The sequence below is a fragment of the Gopherus evgoodei genome, chromosome 14 (assembly GCF_007399415.2).
Source record: "Gopherus evgoodei ecotype Sinaloan lineage chromosome 14, rGopEvg1_v1.p, whole genome shotgun sequence".
Classification (NCBI taxonomy): domain Eukaryota; kingdom Metazoa; phylum Chordata; order Testudines; family Testudinidae; genus Gopherus; species Gopherus evgoodei.
In genome coordinates this window covers 11,609,622-11,633,177 of record NC_044335.1, presented here as the reverse complement: position 1 = coordinate 11,633,177, position 23,556 = coordinate 11,609,622, and the positions used below count along the sequence as shown (strand labels likewise).

General features: G+C 43.9%; 2 protein-coding genes across 4 annotated transcripts in view; one reads left to right on the top strand and one right to left on the bottom strand.

Annotated features, from left to right (window-relative positions):
* The first annotated feature begins 346 nt into the window (after window positions 1–346).
* Window positions 347–21,195, top strand: NPEPL1 (aminopeptidase like 1). 3 transcript variants are annotated; one of them, XM_030533300.1, is made up of 12 exons: window positions 347–523; window positions 2,757–2,942; window positions 4,881–5,051; window positions 7,437–7,526; window positions 8,371–8,452; window positions 8,601–8,743; window positions 9,777–9,854; window positions 13,847–13,947; window positions 15,549–15,672; window positions 17,686–17,862; window positions 19,019–19,129; window positions 20,391–21,195. In XM_030533300.1, the coding sequence occupies exons 1-12, from the start codon at window positions 374–376 to the stop codon at window positions 20,547–20,549; spliced, it is 1,572 nt and encodes a 523-aa protein (XP_030389160.1). In that variant the 5' UTR covers window positions 347–373; the 3' UTR covers window positions 20,550–21,195. The 3 variants fall into 3 exon arrangements, with proteins under 3 accessions (XP_030389160.1, XP_030389161.1, XP_030389162.1); XM_030533301.1 differs by lacking the exon at window positions 20,391–21,195 and adding an exon at window positions 19,363–20,383; XM_030533302.1 differs by lacking the exon at window positions 347–523 and adding an exon at window positions 595–616 and having other exon boundaries at window positions 20,391–21,193.
* The window catches only part of LOC115635195 (piezo-type mechanosensitive ion channel component 2-like), a 59,624-nt gene continuing 56,711 nt past the window's right edge, over window positions 20,644–23,556 (bottom strand). The window contains exon 49 of the mRNA XM_030533557.1: window positions 20,644–22,929. Coding sequence (XP_030389417.1) covers window positions 22,674–22,929 — 256 coding nt within the window. The 3' untranslated portion in view covers window positions 20,644–22,673. The remainder of the gene's footprint in view (window positions 22,930–23,556) is intronic.

Sequence of the window (23,556 nt, the reverse complement as noted above, 5' to 3'; positions counted from 1 at the left end):
TTGCCGCCCCAGGCGCGCTCTTGGCCTGCTGGTGTCTGGAGCCGCCCGTCCTCCACCGCCAGTGGCTAGTCGGACAAAAAAGGTTGGGGACCAACCCCAACTAAATCATCCCAGGCAGGGCTTTGTCAGTTTACATTTCAGAATTTTTCAACCAACCAAAAAAGTGGGGGGGGGGGGTGATTTTATTTATTCCCAACCAGTCGCCCCCCCGCACGGCGAGGGTGTTGCGACCCGCTGAGCTCGCGGCAAGTCAGAATGCCCAGGGGGGACGTGCCCCCGCGGAGCCGGCTGTGCCCGGCGCGGCCGCACGGGGCGCCCGCGGCGGCGCTGCGCGGGGAGGCGGCCGGGCAGGGCCGGGGCTGCGGGCAGGAAGATGGCGAACGTGCAGCTGGAGTTCCAGGCCAGCGCCGGGGAGGCGGATCCGCAGAGCCGCCCGCTGCTCGTGCTGGGCCAGCTGCACAACTTGCATCGCCTGCCCTGGGCCCAGCTGCGGGGCAAGCTGCAGCCGCGGGTCAGCGAGGAGGTGAGGCCGGGCCGGGGGCACGATTCCCCCGCAGCTCGCTGGCTGCGGCTCGGTATCCCTCGCGGTCTTCTCCCCCGACCGGCGGGCTGCACGGTACTCCCCACCCCGACTTCCCCCCGGGGCTGCGGGGTGCATGATCTCCTCCCCCCCTTCCGCGGGCGGGGCTGCGGGATGCATGCTGGGCTCCTCTCTAGGGCCCCTTTTCTCCAGGGCCTCAGGGTGTATGTCCTCCCCCAGCTCGCCGCAAGCCCTGGCTGGCTTCAAGTGGTTTCCATCACAAAAATTTGATTCACTGCCTCTCAGCACCCCCACTCTACAGACTGGGCTTCTTTAGGGTCAAGGCTGATTTTTTTTCCCCCTGCTCCTTCCCCTGGGTCGCTCATCCCACCTGGCTGCCAGGTGTATGACTGGGCTCTTGCATGTGTGTGGAGGGAGACTCTGGCGGGCTGAAGGTGCATGATTCCCTCCTGGAGTGAGGTTTGGCTTGGGTGTCCTGGTGGTGCAGGGTGCATAGTCCCCCTTTGGGGGGGGTGTTTAATCCCCCATGGGATAAAGTCCCTGAGGATTAAACATCTACCTAATACCTCTGTGCCTGGGTCCTACCAGAGCATCCTTCCTCTTCCAGGCTGGGTGGGTTGCATTCAGCTCTAATCTCCTAGCTCTGCAGCTGGTTGAGCCTGCCACTGCAGGGTGGGGACGGAACTGGAAATCTCAGGGGAAGTCAGCAAATCACAGGGTGTTTGACCCTGCACCTTCATGTGTTTTCTGAGCAGAAATACAGTTGCTGTGACTGGAAGCGACTAGCTCTGATTGCCTGTCCTAGCGGAGCAGTTTCTGGTGAAGGGGGCCTCAGAGCCCTGCCTCAAACCATGGTGTGGTTGCATCCCTGTGAGGGGAGCCCCAGTTCAGGGGATTGGGACTGGGGGCAGAGTATTGTGGGAAAGGAGGGCTTAGCAGGGCCCTCTCAAGTGAAATGAGATTTTAAATGTCTCCTTGAAATCCACAAAGCAAAATCCTTTGCTTCTCAGTGAATGATGCTCTAAATCAGTGGCTCTCAAACTTTTGTGTTGATAATCCCTTTCACATAGCAAGTTTCTGAGTGCGGCTCTCTCATGAATTCAAAACACCTTTTTATATATTTAACACCATTGTAAATGCTGGATACGAAGCAGTGTTTGGGATGGAGGGTGACAGATTGCGACCCCCCATGTAATAACCTCGCAACTCCCTGTGGGTCCTGACCCCCAGTTTGAGAACCACTGCTATTAATGAACCTTAAAATGGCACCTCCCCAAAGGAATCCCTCCCTCCCAGCTGAGAGATACTTGGCAGGTCATTTTCCCAGTCTAGGGGTCCGGTAGGGGTTCCAGGCACAGCAGTTAAAATAGCAACTTCTGGCAGGAGTTGCAGCTTAAAATGTAGAACTGATCTTACCTTCCTTCTGCTTTGATGGGTGTAAAGTGCTTTTTGTTTCTTTTAGGTCACAGGTGTTCTAGCAATGCCAGCTGAGGATATTGTAATTAATGTAATTACTGAAATATACATTCTTGCTTGCCAAATGGCAAGTTTGAGACCTAAATTGGATTTTCAGAAAAGGGTGAAATGTATCATGTTGTTGTTTTTCCCCCTCTCCCAGCTGTTTGGATGAAATGTGTAGATCTGTTTTTATTTTGATGCTCCTAATGACTTTTTAAAAATTACGGGACAACCACAAATATTTTTACATTATGGTTTTTAGCTTGCAAGATGTGTGGCAGATCTTGATTGGACTGTATGTCTGTAGTGAAGAACAACTGGCTCTCATCTCCTTTTTTTAATTAAATGGCCATGTGAAACGGCTGTATATTCTATGCTAATAAATCAAACCAGCTTTTTATCACTATTAAAACAGTTTTAATTAAAATGGCTTTGAATACCTATTACATAAAATGGCCTGTTTCCATGTTTAATGCAGTATCAGACATAACTTGCACTGCCTATGGAAGTACGTATCTTCCTAATTAACCAATAGGTTCCCCATATTCAAGTTGTGTGTATAAAGACATCATAAAAAAAGTTGCCTGCATGTGGATACTAGTGGATACTGTGTTTAAACTCAGGTGCATCATTCTGCACTTTCCACACCTAAATATTACAGTTGCGGAAACCATCAGAAATACCAAGAATGAGACAGATAGAAAAGTGTTGTACTGTTCTTTGCTTTTAATTTCTTTCCCTTCCTCCTCCTCCTCAGATATGGCAGGCTGCATTAAGCACTCTGAATCCAAATCCCACCGACAACTGTCCCCTCTACTTGAACTATGCCACCGTAGCTGCTTTACCTTCCAGGGTTAGCAGACACAATAGCCCATCTGCAGCTCACTTCATCACCCGCCTTGTTCGAAACTGTCTTCCAGGAGGCATCAACAGATGTATTGTTGTAAGTGACAATTAGAAAATACCTTTGTTAAAAAGCCAAGTTAAGCATTTTCTTGTATTCCAGGAAGTCTGGTCTGTAGAATAAGGCCTTTGTCTATACTTGAAAGTTTTATCGGTATAATTATTTCAGTTAGAGTGGGATGGGGATTTTTTTTTTGTTTTTGTTTTTACCAAAACAGTTAAAGCAATAAAAGCCCTAGTGTGGACACAATTATACCACCGTAAAGAAGATTTATACTGATATACACCTCTACCCCGATATAACGCTGTCCTCAGGAACCAAAAAATGTTACAGTGTTATAGGTGGAACCGCGTTATATCGAACTTGCTTTGATCCGCCAGAGTGTGCAGCCCCGCTCCCCCGGAGCGCTGCTTTACCGTGTTATATCCGAATTCGTGTTATATTGGGGTAGAGGTGTAACTTATTCCCTTTTCCATGCTGGGCTAGCTATACTGTATATAGCTCTTTATAGCAATATGACTGTGTCTATGCTAGGGGGTGTGGTTGCATAGGTATAACTCTACTGGTATAATCGCAGGGTTTGTCTACACTGCAGCTGGGAAGGTGTTTCTCTCTGCAAGTAAACAGACACGGAAGCTGTCTCTAGCTAATGCACCAAAAAGCAGCATATCTAGGGGTAGCACAGGCAGTGGTTCAGACTAGCTACCTGAGTACAAACCCGCTTGGATGCCCGAGACCTGTTGTTTGCATGCTGCTCTGCTGTTGGCATGCTCCCAGCTGCAGTGTAGACATACCCATAATGTGGCACAACTTTCCAGCATAGCCAAGGACTAAGTGGAAGAGCTAGTCTGGGCACAAGGTGAACACCAGTTTAACTAAATCACTTTAAGAATTGTTTTTATTGTGTTTTTTGAACAGGTTTAAGCTAGATTGATGTAATGCACTCTTCATCTGGAATAAGAGCCCAAACAAAGGGTTTGCAGCAATAGATGCCTTGTCTAGACGAGATCTAAGGTGTGACATTAACACATACTAGCAAGCGTGTTTTAAAAGTATTAGGTAGAAGCAGCCTCCTGCCTTTAATACATGCTACACAACCAGTTTAGGACATATTAGAGGCAATAATATGCCTTGTCTACACTAGACTCTGAAAACATGTTAGCGAACACCTGCTAATGTCACACCTTAAATCCTAGTCCAGAAAAAGATTTAGTTAAACTGCTGCAACTGGAGAGACTTGTTAATTTGACAAGAATCTCCTGCAGACCAGTTTGAATGGTGACTTTCAGGTTACTGTCAGTAATGAAACATTTCTCTAGATAAACTGTTAGGCTATCTACAACACTCATCACATGAAAAAGTAGTTGGGAGCCCAGTTGATCAAAGTCTGTTCCTTCTGAGTTAACATTTGTAACGTTTTTCTAAAACACTCTTCCATTTCTCATTCCTATTGTAGATGTCAAGAATCTACTGCATGTATCAAGCGCCCGAAGTTAATATTTAGCCTTTTCCATAGTAGTAATTTCCCTGTCAATGTGTTTGGAATATAGACCAGCAATTCCCACGCTTCCTAGGCCTTGACTATACACCAGAGTTGAAACACTTTGACTATATCAGTGTAATTAAATTAGTACATACACCCCAGTGTGGACATACTTTCACCTGGATAAAAGTGCTACAGGGTCCTGCAGTAGAGCTTATCCCCGTATGGGAAATGGAAGAAGCTATTCTGGTCTAAGGCCCCTTTATCCCGGTATAACTGTGTCCACACGAGGGGTTATACCAGTATAACTTGCAGGAAAAAAATCACTCCCTAACTGAAATAGTTTAACCAATTTAAAGTCTATGTACAGGCCAGACCCGAGAGCCTTCTCTTTTCTGTCCCTGGCACTCTTATCAAGGATAACAGAGCCCCTAATCCAGTTCCATCCCCTTCTAACACTTTGTGACCCATTTGTCTTCCTGCTGGTATTTCAGATGGTATGTGAGCGCTCTGAAGTCTTTGCCTCAGCTTGTGCGCTAGCCAGGGCATTCCCACTGTTCACGCACCGATTCAGTGCATCTAGGCGCACAGAGAAGAAAACTGTAATTGTGGAGTTTTTCCTGGTTGGACAGAACAATGGGCCCATAGAAGTGGCAACACTTAACGTAAGTTACAGATTTTTCCCTCAGTTAGCTGTCACATTGCTCCTTGTATATCCAGACCAGTTTTCTTTCAGAACTGTTACACTGATATGAATTACCAGTCAGTAGCTAGTGAATGTAGAGTCTACTGCACTCAAGATAAGAAATGGCCACAGATCAGCTCAGTTTTATTACCACTTATGTGAATATAACTTTATAGCATTCAGAATTGGTAATGCTGAAGATATTTTTGCAGAGGTACCTGTTCTTAAAGATCTCAATCAGGGATCAGACTCCTGTGTCCTCGGAGAACTGTACAAACACATCGCACAGAGACGTCACTTCTATAATGTTTGTCTTAAGTGCAATTAATAGATTTTAACGTATGGCCTAATATTGCATTGAATCAGGCATGTGTATATGTTTCCAGCCAAAGGAAGTTACAGTAAGTTTATCCTGCTTTTATGAGGCTGAATTCTACCATTGCTTACATATGTACATCTCTCATTGAAGTCACCAGTAGCTGAATGTTCTGGGGCCAGAATATGGCCTATGATATTTATATGTCACATTACATCACCTCAGTGTTTTATTCTCCTAGTGAAACTTTGTAGCCAGAGATGAGACACAAGGGCGGTGTTTCTCAAATGTTTGTGTTGGTGATCCCTTTCACACAGCAAATGTATGAATGCGCCCCTGCCCTTTATGAATTAAAAACACTTTTTTTGTATTTCACGCTATTATAAATGTTGGAGGCAAAGTGTGGTTGAGGGTGGAGGCTGACAGCTCGCGACCCCCCAAGTAATAACCTTGTGACCCCCTGAGAGATCACGACTCCCAATTTGAGAACCTCTGCACTAGAGAAGTAATCAGTCAGAGTTAAGCTGCAAGTCTGTATTATACAGCATGAACTTAGCATATCACTTGATTAGTTGCAGGAACCCCTCAACCATGTTTTTTGGCTGTGATGGAGCTGAAGAGGCCTAGGTTGACTAGTGTCACTGAGCTGACACTTGTCCCTGTCAGAAGAGCAGTTACAAATTTTTCTAGTTTATGCCTTTGCTTCTGCCCTGGCTTGTGAGCTGGTTTAGCTACACAACACAAAATGATGCCAGCCCAGCTAATCAGTTTTTGTGAGGGTGGCAGGGAAGTATTCATAAATTGACTAAGGGCAAGATATAGTTGTGTTTATTTCTTTTTTAAAGTGGCTTTCCCAGGCTCTAAGCATCTTTGTTATGACAGTATAGTACAATCTAGAGCAGTCGCGTAACAGCGGACGAGAAAGTCATAGAATCATAAGACAGGAAGGGACCTCGAGGGGTCATCTAGTCCAGTGCCCTGCACACATGGCAGAACTAAGTATTATCCTATGAGTACTGAAAATGGACCCCATCATGGAGGCAGAGCCCAAGCCACTTAAGGCTTTAAGGCTCAAAATCAACCCCTAGACTCCAGATTCTCAAACTGGGGTATGGCCTCCTCACTGTGGAGGCGCAGAATATATTATAGGGCGGGGTATGAGAAGCTACTGGTAGCAGCATTGCCTTCAGAATTGGGCATCTGTTTGAATCAGTACCTTACAGTTTTTGATATTTAGTGAGTTGCAAGTGGATTTTTTTTATCAGTATATGTACTTGGGTGGCGAGGGGTCGTAAACTTCTGCAGACACAAAGAAAGGGATGTGATCAAATAAGTTGGAGAACCACGGCTCTAGAGTGAAATCCTGACACCCTTTCCCCAACTGAATTCAGTGAAAAAACTCTCGTTGACTTCAGTGAGGCTAGGATTTCACTCCATAAATTCAACCCAGAAAATCTGAGATGGCTCATGCAGACCCCAGAGCACTGATGTCACATGCTTCCTTTTGGATACACCACTCACCAGGCAGGCTGCTCTATTCTGCACCATCTTCCTTGTCTGGGCCAGTTTAAGATGGAAGCCCATGTAGAATGTATTGCAATAGTAAACTTCAGCATTGAAGCCTCCAGAGTTTATCAGCTCTACAGCCTCCCCTCCAGAGGACGATATCATTTCCACAGGCTTCCAGCATAAGTAGCCCACTGTTTATGGGAGCCCTTCGTTATATGAATCGGTTTAATGCCCTCTCCATTGCATTCATAACTTGACAATGCACTGTGTGATTGTTCAGTAGGACAGTGAAAAGGACTGTTACATTGTGCTGTCAATTCACGCTGCAAAGGAATTCAGTTTCCTTAAGGCGCAGCTAATTAATTGGAGCTGAAGAATAGGCATTGCAACAGTGTTGGACTTAAACAAGGATCTGTTGCGGTTGAGAATCGGAGAATTGCGTGTCTTGTGCCTTTACGTTGAACCCAATTTCTGTGCAGTGTTGTGCAATTAATCCGCCAACTCTCAAATGTCTGTGCCTTCCATTTCTTTTATTTCCAGTGTTTGGCAAGTGCTACAGAAGGAGTGAGGCTGGCTGCTCGCATTGTGGACACCCCATGCAATGAGATGAACACTAACAGCTTCCTGGAGGTTGGTGGTACGCCTTGCAACAGGGTTGCTTATTGGAAGTCTGTCTTGAATGTCCTGGTCTAGAATTAATGCTGGCGTCTCTTAGCGAAGTCTTGTGCAGTGTGAATGATGGCAGGCATCCCCAAGAAGCTGTTACAGGCCTGTCAGTAGCATCTGACCCTTTCGCAGCTCAAGAGAACTGGTGAGTTTGAGGGAAGCCCAGTTAAACAGATCACGAGTCCGGAGAGCTGGATTCTCTTTCTGACTGTGCCACTGGCTTGCTCCATAGTTTTTGGACAGGTCACTTAAGGCTGATATTTCAGAGGTACTGGATGCTCACAGTTCCCATTGGTTCTAGGGTGTTGCCCCCTTTTGGAAACGAGTCCCTTAGCCATTTGTTCCCCATCCATGAAAAGGGAATGCTATTCAGTTATCACTGTGGAGTGTTTCTGGGACCATGGGGTGAAAGGAGCCGTATGTGCAAATTATTTTACTATTATGCAAAGTTTTTGAGAGCATGAACTTTCCTTCTCTATTTCATCATGGTCTGATACAGGAAAGTGCCTTCTGTGGAGGCTAGCTGGCCTTCTTATGAAAGTTCCTGTCTCTATCAGAACTTAAAGGCCAGAGTCAGCCCTCACGCTGTCATAAATCAGTGGTATTGCCACTGAAGTCAAAAGAACCACACTATCAAGAGATCAGCATCAGGCCCAAAATCTTGAACGCTTTGTGGCTTTGCACACAGTGGATGTGTGGGTGGGCATCTTTAGCTTTGGAAAGACACATGCACATTCGAATCAACATTGACTAATTATAATTTTTTAATTTTATATATATATATATTTTTTTTATGATAACCTTAAAGGAAATCAAAAAAGTTGGCAAGGATCTTGGGATTGTTCCAACCATTATTCGTGATGAGGAGCTGAATGAGAAGGGATTTGGAGGTATGTCTTGCTGAAAGCTCAGTCTTTCATCTTCAGTTTACTTCAGGATAGTGCCCACTTCATTATGACTTTTGTTGTTTATACAAATCCCCTCCCCCCACACACACAGTTTCTTAACAACTCAGGTTTTTCAATCTTTCTTTTCTAGGTATCTATGGAGTTGGCAAAGCAGCTGTGCATCCACCTGCCCTAGCAGTACTCAGTCACACCCCGGATGGTGCTACACAAACCATTGCATGGGTTGGGAAAGGTATTGTGTATGACACTGGAGGCCTCAGCATTAAGGGAAAGGTATGTAAATGCTGTATCTGTAGATAGACTAGGTGGCTGGGGGAATGTCTACACTTCAGTCAGCACATGTAGATGTATTCGAACTAGCTTTCTTCTAGCTATGTCAAATGACGAACAGTTAAGCTACAGCAGCACATTCCGCTGCATGTCTTCACTACATACCCAGAATCCAGGGCAGGAACAGATAGCCCATGGCTTAACGACTATTGTTTGTGCTAGCTGGGTCAAAGCTAGCTCAGGTCTGTCGACGTGTGCTGCAGTCACCGCTCTGATTGCAGTGTAGACATACCCAGTGCCCTGCTTCCATCTTTGCTTGTGATAAAGTCGAAGTGGATAATTTATGTTGGAAATGTCCATGGAAGATGAGATGTTTTTCTTTGAGTTAAACACTTATACTTGAGATCCTTCACGGCTGCACATCTGTAAACAAGCTGTAAGGGTGAAAGTGGCAAATAAGGTTCTGGAAACATGTGGCAAAGCAGTTAAATTGCTGATATTTTCCTCCTGCAGTAGCTTGTAGTGTTAGAAGAAAGCCAGAATTGAAGGGCCTTCTTTCCTGAACCTAAAGCATGATCCTAAACCCCTCCATGTCAATGGAAAGAGACCCATCGACTTTAACTCATGCTGTCAGTCCCTTAGAGACACTGAAGCCTGTTGACTTTATATGCTGAAATAGCAACAGAAGTTTACTATTTTCAGCTTTAAAACAGGATCCAGTAAGAGCCAGACAGAAACAATGTCTGGAGAATTGACTGTATTTAACATAAAATTGGCTTGTCCAGTATGCAGATCTTGTTGTGAAAGCTTCCCTTGTGTAGCAAAAATGTGCAAGGTGTTCATTTTCAGTGGGTTAGCAATAGCATTTGTACATTTTCTGTCTTAAAATGTTAAGGTGCAAAGCCAAAGCTTTGAGAGTTAAGGTTGCATCAGAGATTCTGGTTTTAACAGGGAATAAAACTGAGACTCTCCCTTACGTTTTTGAACGAACACACGCACACACACACAAAAATATATATATTTCTGTTTTAAATAGACTACTATGCCTGGCATGAAACGTGACTGTGGTGGAGCAGCTGCTGTTTTGGGTGCCTTCAAAGCCACGGTAAAGCAAGTAAGTGAAATCTTAGTCAACATCACTTAGATCAGAATTCGTGCCCAAGTTCACGTACTGCCAAGAAGATGCAGTCTTGTCTAGTACTGCGTTCCCTGGACTGGGGCCTAGGAGCTTCAGAGTTCTAACTGTGAGTGGGCTTGGACAACTAGCTACACATCAGTGCCTGTCTCTCTGTGAAATCGAGAGGTTGCTCTTTTACATACATCACTGGGGTCTTGGGAATTAATGTTTGTAAAGCACTAGGGCCCCGAGTCAGGAAATCACTTTCCCAGACCGGAGCCTATATGTGTAAGTGCTAAGTATGCTCATATCCTGAGAATTTCATTGATGCTAGTTCTTGGGTCACATCCATTCTGCCTGAGGTGAGGGCATTGAGTGTTTTCTTTATTGTCAGCAAACCGGTAGATAAGGTATGAACACTGGGAGAACAGGCTTGTCTTTCTCCATCGACAGTTTGTGGTCTTGCAAGGAGCTGGCTTTTGGTTTGCTCTTGTGGACAGAAGGTAGAAGGAGACTAGCATAAAGCCAAACTTTGAAATTTTGGGAACCGTTCTGAATAATAATAATAAACCTAGTGTGAACGCTGCCAGAGGGATTCAGCTTTCACCATAAATCCAGTCACTGTAAGTCTTGCTGATGGAGCAACCATTGCCTCCAAGAAATATCCAGGGTTCAAAGAACATTTGCTGCTGTGGATTAACATACAAGTCTGAGAGAAGATCTGTCCAGGAGATGGTCAGATGCCAAACTTCCATTTCCCAGCAGTTTATTATGACCTTAGCTATGTTCTTGGCTATAACAGGATTGTTTGATGTTGAAGGACTATAAACCTCATAGTTATCTGCACAGTCTTGCAGTTGGAAGCAAATTTGCAAGGAGCAGCTTAAGCGAAGCTGCTAGCTCTGTAACTGTCATGCCTCAAATAATTTAAATCACACACACACAATGCCAAAGGACAAGGCAGAATTTTCACAGCATGCCCGTGGGACTACGAAAGCCACGTATGCAGTCATCATGACAACTTGACTTTGTTTTATACTAATTATCCCTCAACGGTTGTGCACTAAAGTTTTACAAGTGCATGTGCACCTAATTGTGTGCAGTTATTGCTCACAGTCATGATAAATGTACATGTAAGTGGCTGGTCATTTTCACACACCATTACTATGATTGTGCAATATGGCAGTAAAATTAGCCTGGGCAAATTAAGCCTACAAAGGCTGTTGTATTTCTGAGAAAATCCGGGCCTATGTATTTGTAAACACAGGATCCTATTGCTTAGTTTTAAAATTTCTTGAATAAATGCCAGATAAATAAGTTCAAAAAGAAGCTATCTCAAAGTTGTAATTTGGACAGTAGGGGAGTGTTCATTGTTATTACTGGTTTAAGGTATTTTAAAAGCAACGTGTAGAACCTGCAAGAGAAACTAACAGGATTCAATGATCTGTCGGGACATTTGATAATGGGATGGGATGGAATGTCCACATTTCTAAGCATTAGTTTAGCTGCATTTCCTATGTAGAGGAGTAAATATACACCTGCTTGGTGAAATTCCTTTTATGGGACATGAATAGAAAAGCTTTTTGTCATGCAGATCAACTTTGCCCAGGAGGGGGTTCTGGTTGGCACAGTGTCTTTTGTATCCCTTTATTTGTAAAGTATCCCAGCTCTTGTGTGCGAGGTTATTTGATGGTTCCCTGCTGCTGTCCGTTTATAGGAATGGTTGTTGGCTTTAATTTACAAAGTACAAAGAGCCAATCTAACTCTTGGGTTAGCCCTTTGGACTTAAGACCATGAGCTGGCTCAGCAAGTCCTGGCTTCTCTAGCAGGTGAAGCTTATTAAAAGATCCCTAGTGAAACTGACCTCTGACACACTCAAGAGTTTGCTTCTTTTAAAAGCTGCTGCTGCTGTTGAAAACTGTGAAAGGGGATCAAAGCAGATTTATTAAGACACAGCTGCCACGCTCCCCTCCTCCTCCTCCACAAAAAAGAGCCCTCCCCTCCCACCCCCAATCTCAGGGCACTTGGCATGTTGTGCACATGAAAACAGTGATATACTTTAAAATGTCATCAAACAAAATACAAATATAAACTGGTTATAACCAGAAGAAAACAGAGTGGGACTTAATCAGAAAGAGAGAAAAAGAGGGAAGGGAAAATACAAATTATTTGCCAGCTTCTACGAGCATGCAGTGTAGCTCACAGTAAAATAGGAGATTACAGAATGATAATTCTTTTTCATTGGTTGACACCTTATGGTACCATTTAGAAGTGGGGGAACCCTAGGAAATGCTGTATTGGATCAGACTCATGGACTGGATGGACTAGTATCTCGTCTCTTATGGACAATCAGGTGTGAGAAATCCTGCAGTAAACCATTGTGGGATGGGAAGTGATGCATTGACACGCATGTGGATACCATACTCTAAGACTGCCAGTCGTCTTCCAAATGAAGTCTTCATAGTGGAATTTCGGAAAGTCAGGAGGCATTGGCATGTCCTCCATGGGGAGATTGCTAATTATAAGTAGGCCCTGCAGGGCAATGGACAGGTAATAGGCAATAAGGTCACTCAGCTTGTTGTCTGGAGAATCAACTTTCCATCAGATCTCTTCTGGCATCTGGTTCGATCCAATTGGGGTCCACATGGCCTGGCAGTTGTTCTTTTAGGGGTCCTCTTTAGAAGGCTTACAGTTCACAAATGGCTGTAGCCCAACTGTTATTGTATCTAGCCTTTTTCATAACTACTACAGGCTTTTCCCTGAGATTGCTGGAAGGGATAGGGATGGGAGCAATTTATCAAAGACCCCCAAGGCATCACTCGAGACTAAAATAGAAGTAATAGAAAATACAAGCATTGGAAAATAAAAGCCCATTCATCGTGAACTACTTTGTAATATGCTGTCACAAGTCTTTATAATTGTCATGTTGAAAGCTTTTATTATCTGAATCTTTTATTTGTGGCTAGAGATGTTTCAGTAGCTAGAAGTATTGTCCCTAGTCTCTGTGTTTTGAGCGTGCTTTTAGGGCTGTATTGAGGTTGAACATGTGCAGTAGCACATTTCTGAAAATCTGCACCACTGTTGTTCATATAGTAATGCTCTGGTTTTATGTATAAGGAGCTTGGACTTAGTAGGGGCCTGATCCAGAGCCCATTGAAGTCAGTTAGAAGACACCTGTCAGCGTCAATAGGCTTTGGATTGGATTGACCCTATTCGAGCTGGTCAAAAAGAGCAAAAATAATTTACAAAAACTTCTAGATTATTTTGATCAAATAATGAAATTTCACAAAGTTTCAGCCAGCTCTGTTGATGCAGACATCTTGAACAAAGACACTTTTTAATTCTGATGTCACAGAGTTTAAGGCCAGAAGAGACCACTCCATCATCTAGTGTGACCTCCTGTATATCGTAGCCCACCAGCGCCGCCCACTGAACCTGAGAACAGAAATGAGAACAAAAATAAATAAATAAATGAGAATTGTTTAAAAACCAGTTGTTCTTCAGAATCCTCCATGTGCCAGAGAGTGAAAGAGGCTGAAATCAGTCATTTAAACAGCTGGCAAAAGCTTTAGTTCCCCACCCTAACACACACATACACATGCTTTCTTCTCAGCCTGTGCTGCTTTCTTTTTGTTAGGTTCCTTATTATCTCTCCACTGAAAACTCAGAAGCTACAGTCAGTGAATCTCTACACAGTCTTTTTTGATTATTTGTATTACCAAAGCACCTGGGAGCCCCAGTCATGGATCAGGACTCCATTGTGTTAGGCACTCTACAAACACAGAACAAAAAGAGAGTCCCTGCCCCAATGAGTTTACATATCTTGAGATCAGCTCCAGACTAGAAGCCACTTGGCGCAGATTTTGCATGTGATAAATGCATTTCATGGTAATAGTCGCATCTAAAAGCCAGAATCCCTCATTAATTTCCGTCCCAGTAAACGACTGTGTGCATTATGTTGAATTGTACCTCTCCTCTTATTGTTACAGGGCTTTAAAGACAATCTTCATGCTGTTTTTTGCTTGGCTGAAAATTCTGTTGGGCCTAATGCAACAAGACCTGATGACATCCATGTCCTTTACTCGGGAAAGTAAGATTGTCCGTCCCTTCCATAGACCTATTTAGTAGTGCTTTGTCTCTCCACTTTATTTAAATGGCTCCAGTTCAAGTGAACAAAGCGTATAGCTGTAGAATCTATTTTCTTATATTGTAAGCTCTTAAAGGGGCAAGGACCTTTTATTGTTGTCATTCTGTGTTTGTACAGAAGCTAGGGTGCCGATCCATCACTCGGCTTGAGATACTACCTCAGGACTAATAATAAACCCTCATATCATTGATACATTTGCCAGCAATAGACACCGTGCCAAAGGAAGTCCACGATACCTTAGCCAAGTAACTGAGAATAAATCAAACAATATTAACATCTGCAGCAAGTTTTAAATTGGAGAATGTAAAGAAACAAAAGATGGTTATAAGTTGTTTATTTTATGCAATATATTGCTGTAAAAATCTCACATCTCTATGGTCAACTAGAGCTGGTTGAAAAATGGGATGAGGATGGGAAATGACAAAAATTTTCGTCCTCGTTTTTCGTTTTGAAATTTCAAAATCTGAAAAAATGAAACCAGGTCTTTTGACAAATCTTTGCCCCAAAATCTTCATCGGTATCTTGAAAATCTGCTCATTAAGTCCTGAAATGGGCTCAGATAATAAAGGATTCTTACTGGATTCCCAGACAACTGTTCTGGGTCATTAAAGGATCTGTATAAAGGATCAGCTTCTCTAATTCACTGCTTACTTTTTAGCATTAGATGGGAGAGGAAAAATCACCCTTTTCTTTGAAGAGCAGTCATGGAAATGACATTGGGAAAGCAACTACCTTAAAAGTATGAAATAGAACATCACAACCTGTGTCCTTGGCTGAAAGTTTGGAGCTGTTTGCATGAAATCTCCCCATTTTGACTGAAAACAAGAACATTTTCACACAAGAGTTAACTTTTTTTTTTCTGAAATGCAGCTGGGGGGTGGGGTGGGGCCTCAAAGTTTTACAGGTTCCCTGAAAAATGACAATTTTTCTGAGTACAAACCAAAATGCAAAAACCTCTAATTTCATTTTTTCCCTCTCAAATTCTGATGCTGTTTTTCCACATATCCGTAGTTGTGCATTTCCTGTGTGTTTAGAAGTGGATGCTTTCTTCTTGCTAGCACATTGTAAGACATCGTTCTAATCTGATTCCCATCTGAGCAGAACAGCATCAGATTTTGTCCATTTTCATCCTCGCTTTGTAGAGTCCCAGTTCCAGTAATAGGTTAGCGTTGCCTGAGTGTTTAGGGCTCTTTAAATTGATGATAGATAGCTGTTGCTGTTCATATCTATTCTTATTTATATTGCAGTAATGCCTAGAAATCGCACTCCATTGTGCGAGAGACTTTACAAACCCATTAAAAAGCTGGTCCCTGCCCTGCAGACTGTAGGACATATGATAAAGCCAGCACTGGACGCTCAGGTACACGGTGTTCTGAAACTTTAAAGGAAAGGGTCCCTTGCTTGAAATAAGAAGTAAATGCATTTTCTTTATATTTTTCGCTTTGCAGCAGTGTTGGATCTTAGAGCTGCTGAGCAGGATCTCTTTGCATACATAATTCCCAACCTGAAATCTTGTTGCATTAAATAACATGTCTTCTTCCCAGAACTGTGGAAATCAACAATACTGATGCAGAGGGCAGGCTGGTGTTGGCTGATGGAGTAGCATACGCGTGCAAGGATCTCGGCGCTGATATCATTCTGGACATGGCCACTCTCACCGGAGCTCAGGTACTTGTTTGCAAAACCTCTGGGTTGCTGGAGGACAGCGTTTTATTGTAACGGCTCCATGCCACCACTGCAGGTTGTCTGTGGTGACAGCATGCTGCACCTTCAGCTACAGAGCACAGGTCTCTACAACTTGAGCTGGAAAAATAACTCTGTTAGCTAGCAGCAGTAATAGGCTGTTATCCTCTACATCAGGTATTGGCAACCTTTGTCACGCGTACTTACCCTGGCAAGCCGGGGCAGTTTGTTTACCTGCCACGTCGGCAGGTTTGGCCGATCGCGGCTCCCACTGGCTGCGGTTCACTGCTCCAGGCCAATGGGGGTAGAGGGAAGCAGCGGCCAGCACATCCATCATCCCGCGTCACTTCCCGCATCCCCCATTGGTCTGGAGCGGTGAACCGCGGCCAGTGGGAGCCACGATCGGCCAAACCTGCCGACGCAGTGGATAAACAAACCGGCCCTGCCCTGCTCTACATGGACCAGCCAACAGAGGGGAATACAGCACACTTTGCCAGCATGTTATATTTATAACTACATTAGTCAGACATGGTTTGTGTACCTTATGGGCTTTTATATCTCATACATAATTAAGTAAAAAATGGAATTTATTCAGACACAAATGAAATTCATTTAAATGCTCCAGTATTATTCAAAAGTTGACAGTTTTATCAATTTCTCCTTGAGAAAACTTGAACCAGTGTTTAAGATGCTGTTTTCAGTTTTCATGGTCTGATCCTGTTCCTACTGAAGTCCCTGGAGGGTTTACCAAGCTGGAGGTAATAACCATCAATAATGGTGAACACATGGGTGTTTCTAAATTCAGCCTAGCAGATTGGACTCATCCCCTTTGCTTAGGCTCAAGACCTGTTGTATGAAGGAGTGAAATGTTAGGCTTTATCATCATCACAAGGGCGGGTAAGAGAACTTGGTGCTTGGCCTAGCGCTTTTCTCTGATGATGTAACTATAGCTGTATATTTTTTAGCAGTTGCAAGAACTGGAAGTTCTATAGGAGATAAAGATTAGTGGGCCAGACCTTCAACTGATATAAATCACACTAGTTCCTTTGAAGTTACTGGAGCTATGCTGATTTCCACCAGCTGAGTATCCGGCCCGGTGTCTGCAGTTAATTATTTGGCAAAGTCTTGATTTATAAGGTATGTTATAAAATGTAGGGCGTATGTTACACACAGTCTATAATATTAGTAAAAGAGTAAAAACGAACATTGAAATACCACTTTTGCAAACCACTATAACATTTTTATGGAAGATGGTGTGAACAGGCAGTAGTTCCTGTGATGAGATCTGGCCTGGATGTCTGGGGTTAGAATTAGTCTTCGTTTAAAAATTGGGTAGTTCCTGGAAGCATGCTTTTTGCATACATCAGGGATTGTGCATGCTAGTGTAACTGTGTCCTATTGAAAACCTGCCTTATGTCTGCCGGTCTGCTCTATGGTAGCTGTCTGGAAAACACCAACAACATACGGCTCCTAGGTCTCAGATCGAGTCGAGATCTAGGGTGAAATGACCTTTCCAATGAAGGGTCCCGCATTCACAATGTCCATGTTATCTGTGGTTGACACAAAATGCTAGGTGGGTTGTCTGTGCATGTGAGCTATCTTATTTATAATTCATTGCCTGACCAACAAAAACGGGCTTGCAGTCATACAGCCATATAGTTTGTTGGCTATGAAACCCCAGGGAGATGTTTGTGTGTCTGCCATTGTGTTAGCCCGGATGAAGGTGGAATATTTCACTGTGAAATGGATTTCTTTTCAGAAATGTAAAATGTTTTGATGATGCCCAGAACCCCTCTGTTTATTTATAACACTTCAGTCTTTTTCTTTAGTTTTCAGGTATGTTTGCTCAGTGGGCATGTCATTGATAGCCATGTTGCGTGGCAGGCAACTGCTAGCGCCAAGTAGGGAGAAGAAAATGGTTCTATCCAGCACGTCCGCTAAAGAGTTTGGGACTAAACCCATGTTAATCCTACCCGGTTGTGTCTTATCCCTCACTAGGGAATTGCCACAGGGAAATACCATGCTGCTGTCCTCACCAATAATGAAGATTGGGAGAAGGCCTGTGTTATCGCTGGCAGGAACTGCGGAGACCTGGTCCATCCTCTTGTGTATTGTCCTGAGCTCCATTTTAGTGAATTTACCTCTGCTGTAGCTGATATGAAGAACTCTGTGGCAGTAGGTTTTTTCCTTTTTTTCTTTAATTCCCTTATTTAATCAGAATTGTTCAGGCCAGACTCCCGGTGCATGTTCTGAATAATGCACCAGTTGTAGGAGGGGCTAGAAGATACAAAGATGATGTCTGGGTAGTTGATAAAAGCTTTTAGAAACCTGCCTGCCATTGACACTTGCAAACAACTCTGTTCAGGGCTGCCCGGGGCTGGAGGGGTGAGGCAAATGGGGCAATTTGCTGCGGGCCCTGCACGAAAATATAGTATTCTATATTTTTGCAACTTTTTTTTATGGAAGGGGCCCCCGAAATTGCTTCGCCTCAGGCCCCCTGACTCCTCTGGGTGGCCATGACTCTGTTTTTGACAAAGGGAGCAAGGCCTGGCCTCAGATCTGGCTGTGGTGACTTCAGCTGTTGACCTTGGTATATCTAAGCTAAACAAGTGCCAAAGTGTATTTGGGGTTGGAATTAGTATGATGGAGGATTCTGCATTGACTTCGTAACGGCCACATGCATCATGGCTGTGTAACCCACCCCTTCTGTCCCAGTAAAAGTACAATGGTTCTGTTTTAATAAGGGGGATGGAGGTAAGGAGAAAACACAGCTGAGTGGGCAGGTAACTCCAAAAAGGAGCAGCAGGCATCAGCTCACTCTTGCATACTTGAGAACTGGCTGGCCTTATGAGCGATATATTTGTACATTGTCTTCTAAAACAGTGGTTCTCAACCAGAAGTCCAGGGCCCACTGGGAGGCCATGAGCAGGTTTCAGGGAGCCCGCCAAGCAGGATTGGCATTAGACTTGCTAGGGCCCAGGATAGAAAGCCGAAGCCCCACCACCTGGGGCTGGCTCCAAGCCCTGCCACCCGGGCTGAAGTTGAAGCCTGAGCAACATAGCTTCACAGGGTTATGGGCCCCAAGCAATTGTCCTGCTTGCTACCCCCTAACGTTGGCCCTGCCTTTTATGTGCAGAAAAAAAGTTGTTGAGGCACAGGTGGGCTGTGGAATTTTTGTAGCATGATGGGGGGCCTCAGAAAGAAAAAGGTTGCGAACCCCTCTTCTAAAATGCTGGGTAACGTAAAGAAATTTGTATGAGTTATTTTTAGACAAACAATATTTTTAAAGACAAATTATCTCACAAAGTCAAACTTTTTACTGTTTCTCCAGGACAGAGACAATACTCCGAGCTCCTGTGCTGGGCTCTTTATCGCTTCTCACATTGGTTTCGATTGGTCTGGTGTCTGGGTCCATATAGACATTGCAGCACCTGTCCATGCGGTGAGTGTGTTCATTTGTTGTGTGAATTGTTACCTTTCCTGCTTGCTGTTTCTGCAGGGCTCTCTGATGTGGGGTGGAGGAATTAGAGAGGAAAGCTTTCTTATAGGAAGTAATGACTGTACAAAGAGATCTAGATTTTAGAAAGATACTTGCTTTATTCTGGCAACTTATTTTGGGTTTTTTATTTAAAAAAAAATCTCTAAATGTTACTTAGTCTAATTTTTTATTTGCAGCAACATGTGCATTCCTAACCCAGCTAAGGGCCTTCTACAGAGTTAGGAACTGAGTACATAAAACGTGCCATGGGGATAACTGATTTAGCCCAATATCCTTTCATGGTGGTTGTACAGTGTTTGCTTTGTTGTGTCTCTTCCTGATTGGCTTGTCTGGACTGCCTGTCAAATTTCTGTGGGGCTCTGTCTGCTCCCTCAATGCCTCAGCAGATATTTGCACACTCATTCTTTTCTTGCTAACCAACTAGAAGCTTTGCTTTTTAAAAAACAAAACAAATTTGTGCAGCTGGATTTTCCTCTCTGGTATTGAATTGTGGATTCTCTGCTGAGAGAGGGGTTAGGATAAATAGAACACAGTAATTGTCAATCTCTCTCTGTTGAAAATCAATTGCACTCTGTCTCCTACTAAACTACAGTAAAGTGCAAACTTCCCCCACTCAGCAATATTGGCCGTAACTTAACCCACAGAGTACAGTTTCAGAGAAAGAGGGGAGGCTTCTCTTACAGAGTAACCATGTACTACTTCCAACTCATCTGTAGATCAGTTTCATAGAATACATTCTTGCTTTGATGTTAACAATCGTTGTAAAGGATGTTGTGCTGTGTTCATTTGTATTATTACAGAGCAGACTGGAATTTCTGCATTAGTAGTGTGCATGTTTCTAGACATCTGCATAGCTTAAAGTATTAGTGTGGATTCTCCATTTTTCTCCTTTGTGTGTGGTGCCTGCTTATTTAGCACTTTTTTCAGCAGGATCCGTCAGAAATGCCTGCCTGCGAGCACACTGCCAGCTTCTTCAGAGTTCTTCTGCCAAGGGCAGCATAAAAGGTGGGATTTTCCAAAGCAGCTAAGGGAGTTGGACTTCTCACTCCCATAGGCACTTTGGAAAATGCCACCCCAAGAATGTGCTCAGACTCATGGGTCAGCTCTCTGTCTCGATGTGCCAATTACATCCTGCTTGGAAAAGAGTGAGGATGAGTGCAACACCCAAGTGATATTAAAATCTGAAGTGTAACCATTTTCCTAGGGCGAAAGAGCTACTGGTTATGGAGTGGCTTTGTTGCTGTCCCTGTTTGGCCGTGCATCTGAAGATCCTCTGCTGAACATGGTGTCCCCTCTGGGATGCAATGGAGACTCTCCAGATGAGGAGATGGAGAGAGATTCTAAAAGGCGGCGCCTTGTTTAATGTTCCCCAGCCCTTACCAAGGGGGCACCTGTGTTACCTCACTTTGCACGGATCCGTTCTGAAGCAAAGAAAATACCACACGTGGGAAACTGCCTTTTTTTTTTTTTTTACTGTCGGGATGAGATTGATTGCTTATTTCTGATGAAATGGCCTGTTCTTTTGTTTTTTAAATTATTGGTGCCCACAGTTGTTGAACAACATTGACCATGCAATCTCTGAGCTCCACTAGCTTTAGTGGAGGGAGGGAAATGTCCCCCTTAAAGCACCTCACAAAACTTGCCGAGTGCATTAATGCATGAATAAGCCACTGCAGCTCTTGCTTACCAGGCCTTCTGATTTACTTTGTTACTTTCTATGAGGTTTTATCGATTCTTACAGCCACCACTGCTTCTCACAACAAAGTTCTGTGAGAAAGAAGAAACCACTGTAGGCTCGACTTATTCCATGGCAATTCAGCTTAGCAGCAAAGAAGGTCTAATGGGAAAAGGCTTTTTATTTTAGTAAGGTGCAGTACCTGCACTTTAAGCTTTCGCTGACCATTACAGTCAACAAAAGAGTGGGCCAAAACGCAATTCTATGTCGCTCTTAATCTTTCAGATAATAGAACATATTCACTCGGAAAGAAAAGAAGAAATAGTGGGACTGTGAATAAACTTGATTTACAAAACAAAGTGGCTGCTTGCTTCTGTCTACTTTGCACATGCATGGTCTGAGTTTATGGAACTTCATGGCGTTATTTACATTTCTGAAAATACTGGGTGCTCCTAAAATGAGTCTGACTGGACTGCGCAGTGTAAGTTCTCACGCCCAGCGCTACTGCTACACTTCACATCAGACCCACAGCCCCCTTTTCCTCCAACAAGCTGCTACCACTTGTGCTGAATGACTAGGTGGCTTTGCAATGCAGAGGAGCTTCCGCAAATGGCTAGAATGAGAATACCAAGTTCTCACTCGATTCACTGAACAGAGATTAAGGGCCCGTGCTGCGTGCACACATAGTGAGAGACAGACCCTGTCCTGAGGAGCTTCTAGTCTAAACAGATGGGATGGGAGGGGAACCGGGCACTAAGGAGCGAAATGACTTTCCCAGAGTTTCACAGCCTGGCAGAACTGGAAATAGAAATCCAGGGACTCCTGATGCTCCGTCCACTGGATACATGCTGCCTCCTCAGACATTTTTATTTGTAAAAGAACTGCCCTACTCCATCCCCTTGTCCCTATGCTGGGGTACCATCCTGGATGCCATTCAGGTAACCCCCCTATTTTAACCTAACAAAACACTGCCCAATACGCCTGTTCTCTGCTTCCAACCCATTTTTCAATGATTCTGCAGTGAGGAAAAAGTGGATGAACTCTTCACTTGGAAGGAGCGAGTACCCACTTAAAAGCAGAGCAAACTGGGAAACCTCTCCAGACTATAAAGTAGAATATTAGTTGGGTAAAGGCTGTGGTAGAGACCTCTTAAGAATCGAAGGGACCTTAGGCCTAGCTAGAGAGAGCTTGCTCTGATTATGCAAGTGCCCCATTCTGTTCTTTTATTTTGTCTTTCAAAGATTTGTTTTTATGTTCTAAACTGGAATATTTGCACATCTTGAGTCTGTGCATTTTGTCCAGTGAGCACTGGAAGCCTCATCACCCAGGTCAGAGCACCCTTTTAAGTGTTTCTTTAAAATCTTACATTTGAACCTGGACTCTTGTAAATTAGCCCTATTTACATTTCCTCCCTATAATTGATCTTCAGCCATTAACGGCCCATACTGCAGTTGCTCGGAGGCTGATTAGAACCCCTCCTGCTGTGAGGAAGTTTCTAGCTGCTTTGCAGATAAAATCAGGTGGACTTGGGCCAAGCTTTTTGCACCCATGATTGTGGGATGAAGTCTATGGGGATCAATACTAGGTCTTCTCTGGCTGAGCAAAGGGAAGTCACTGTCCTGAAAAGTACACTTAACTGCCTAAACATGATACGTTCTGGTGAGGAACGTGGAAAAGCTTCAGGTGAAAATATGCAAATGGAGAGGAGACGCTCATAGCATCTCCCGTTCCTGAATGTTAAATTTTGCTTCTCAAGCAGCCCATGAAAATAGCTTTCTAAGCCATATCTTCACTAAACAGACTTTTGTCCTGTCATTGTTTCTTTGACTCTCTGGTCCACTTGATCATAGTTTCAGGAGATCTGTACAAAAAGATGAGTTTGGCAAAGAGTTGTTCCTCTAGCTCCAGCTCCCCAATCTCCCTCACCAGGAAGATGTCCGTGCAGAGTTTCAGGATGCGGTCCACGTTGGGCAGCTCTTCAAACATTATTGAATGGGAGATGCCATTGAAGAACTCTCGGATAAACTTCCCAATGACCAGGACAACAGACATATAGAGTCCAACGATGCTGAGGAGAAGGGAGTACAGAGTTGATCAGAACTAGGTGAAACAAGAGACCGTATCTGTTCCCTAATATGGTCATGCTATCTGCCCACTCTATGGGAGTTGTGCATAAATGTCTATAATAAGCTATTCAGGTATCCATTCATTAAGGTGCAAGTTAGCTTTTCTCAAGGAGCCCGGCTTTACCATCCTCACCTTGAATAGTTATACAGAGTTCCACTGATTCAGTGAGACTACCAGTGCAGATTAAGGTAGAATAAAAGGCCAGAAGGAGAAACTATTGTGATCAGCTATTCTGACCTGCATAACACAGGCCATAGAATTACCTCCCCCGGTGCTGTCTGCCTTAAACCCATAACTTGTGGTTGAGCTTCAGCATGTCTTTTTAGAAAGAAATCCAATCACCACCTCCTTAGCTAAAGTGGGCCGATGACTACCTTCACTATTAAATTTCTGCTTTTATTTCTAGTCTGAAAATCTCCTAACCCAGGGATTGGAAACTGAATCCAAAGTAGCTCCCAGCGTAGTGCTCTGGGAAGGGGACTTTTTTCCTCCTCTTTGTTTTCACATTTGGGTTTACTGAAAAGCGTGTGATTTTTAGATGAAACTAAAAAGGGATATAAGGACTGCT

Bases quoted from the DNA above. Each gene is read 5' to 3' on its own strand.
- NPEPL1 (XM_030533300.1), top strand. From the start codon at position 374: ATGGCGAACGTGCAGCTGGAGTTCCAGGCCAGCGCCGGGGAGGCGGAT. The intron at 524-2,756 runs GTGAGGCCGGGC...CCTCCTCCTCAG, and splicing joins AGCCGCGGGTCAGCGAGGAG to ATATGGCAGGCTGCATTAAG. The intron at 19,130-20,390 runs GTGAGTGTGTTC...CCATTTTCCTAG, and splicing joins TTGCAGCACCTGTCCATGCG to GGCGAAAGAGCTACTGGTTA.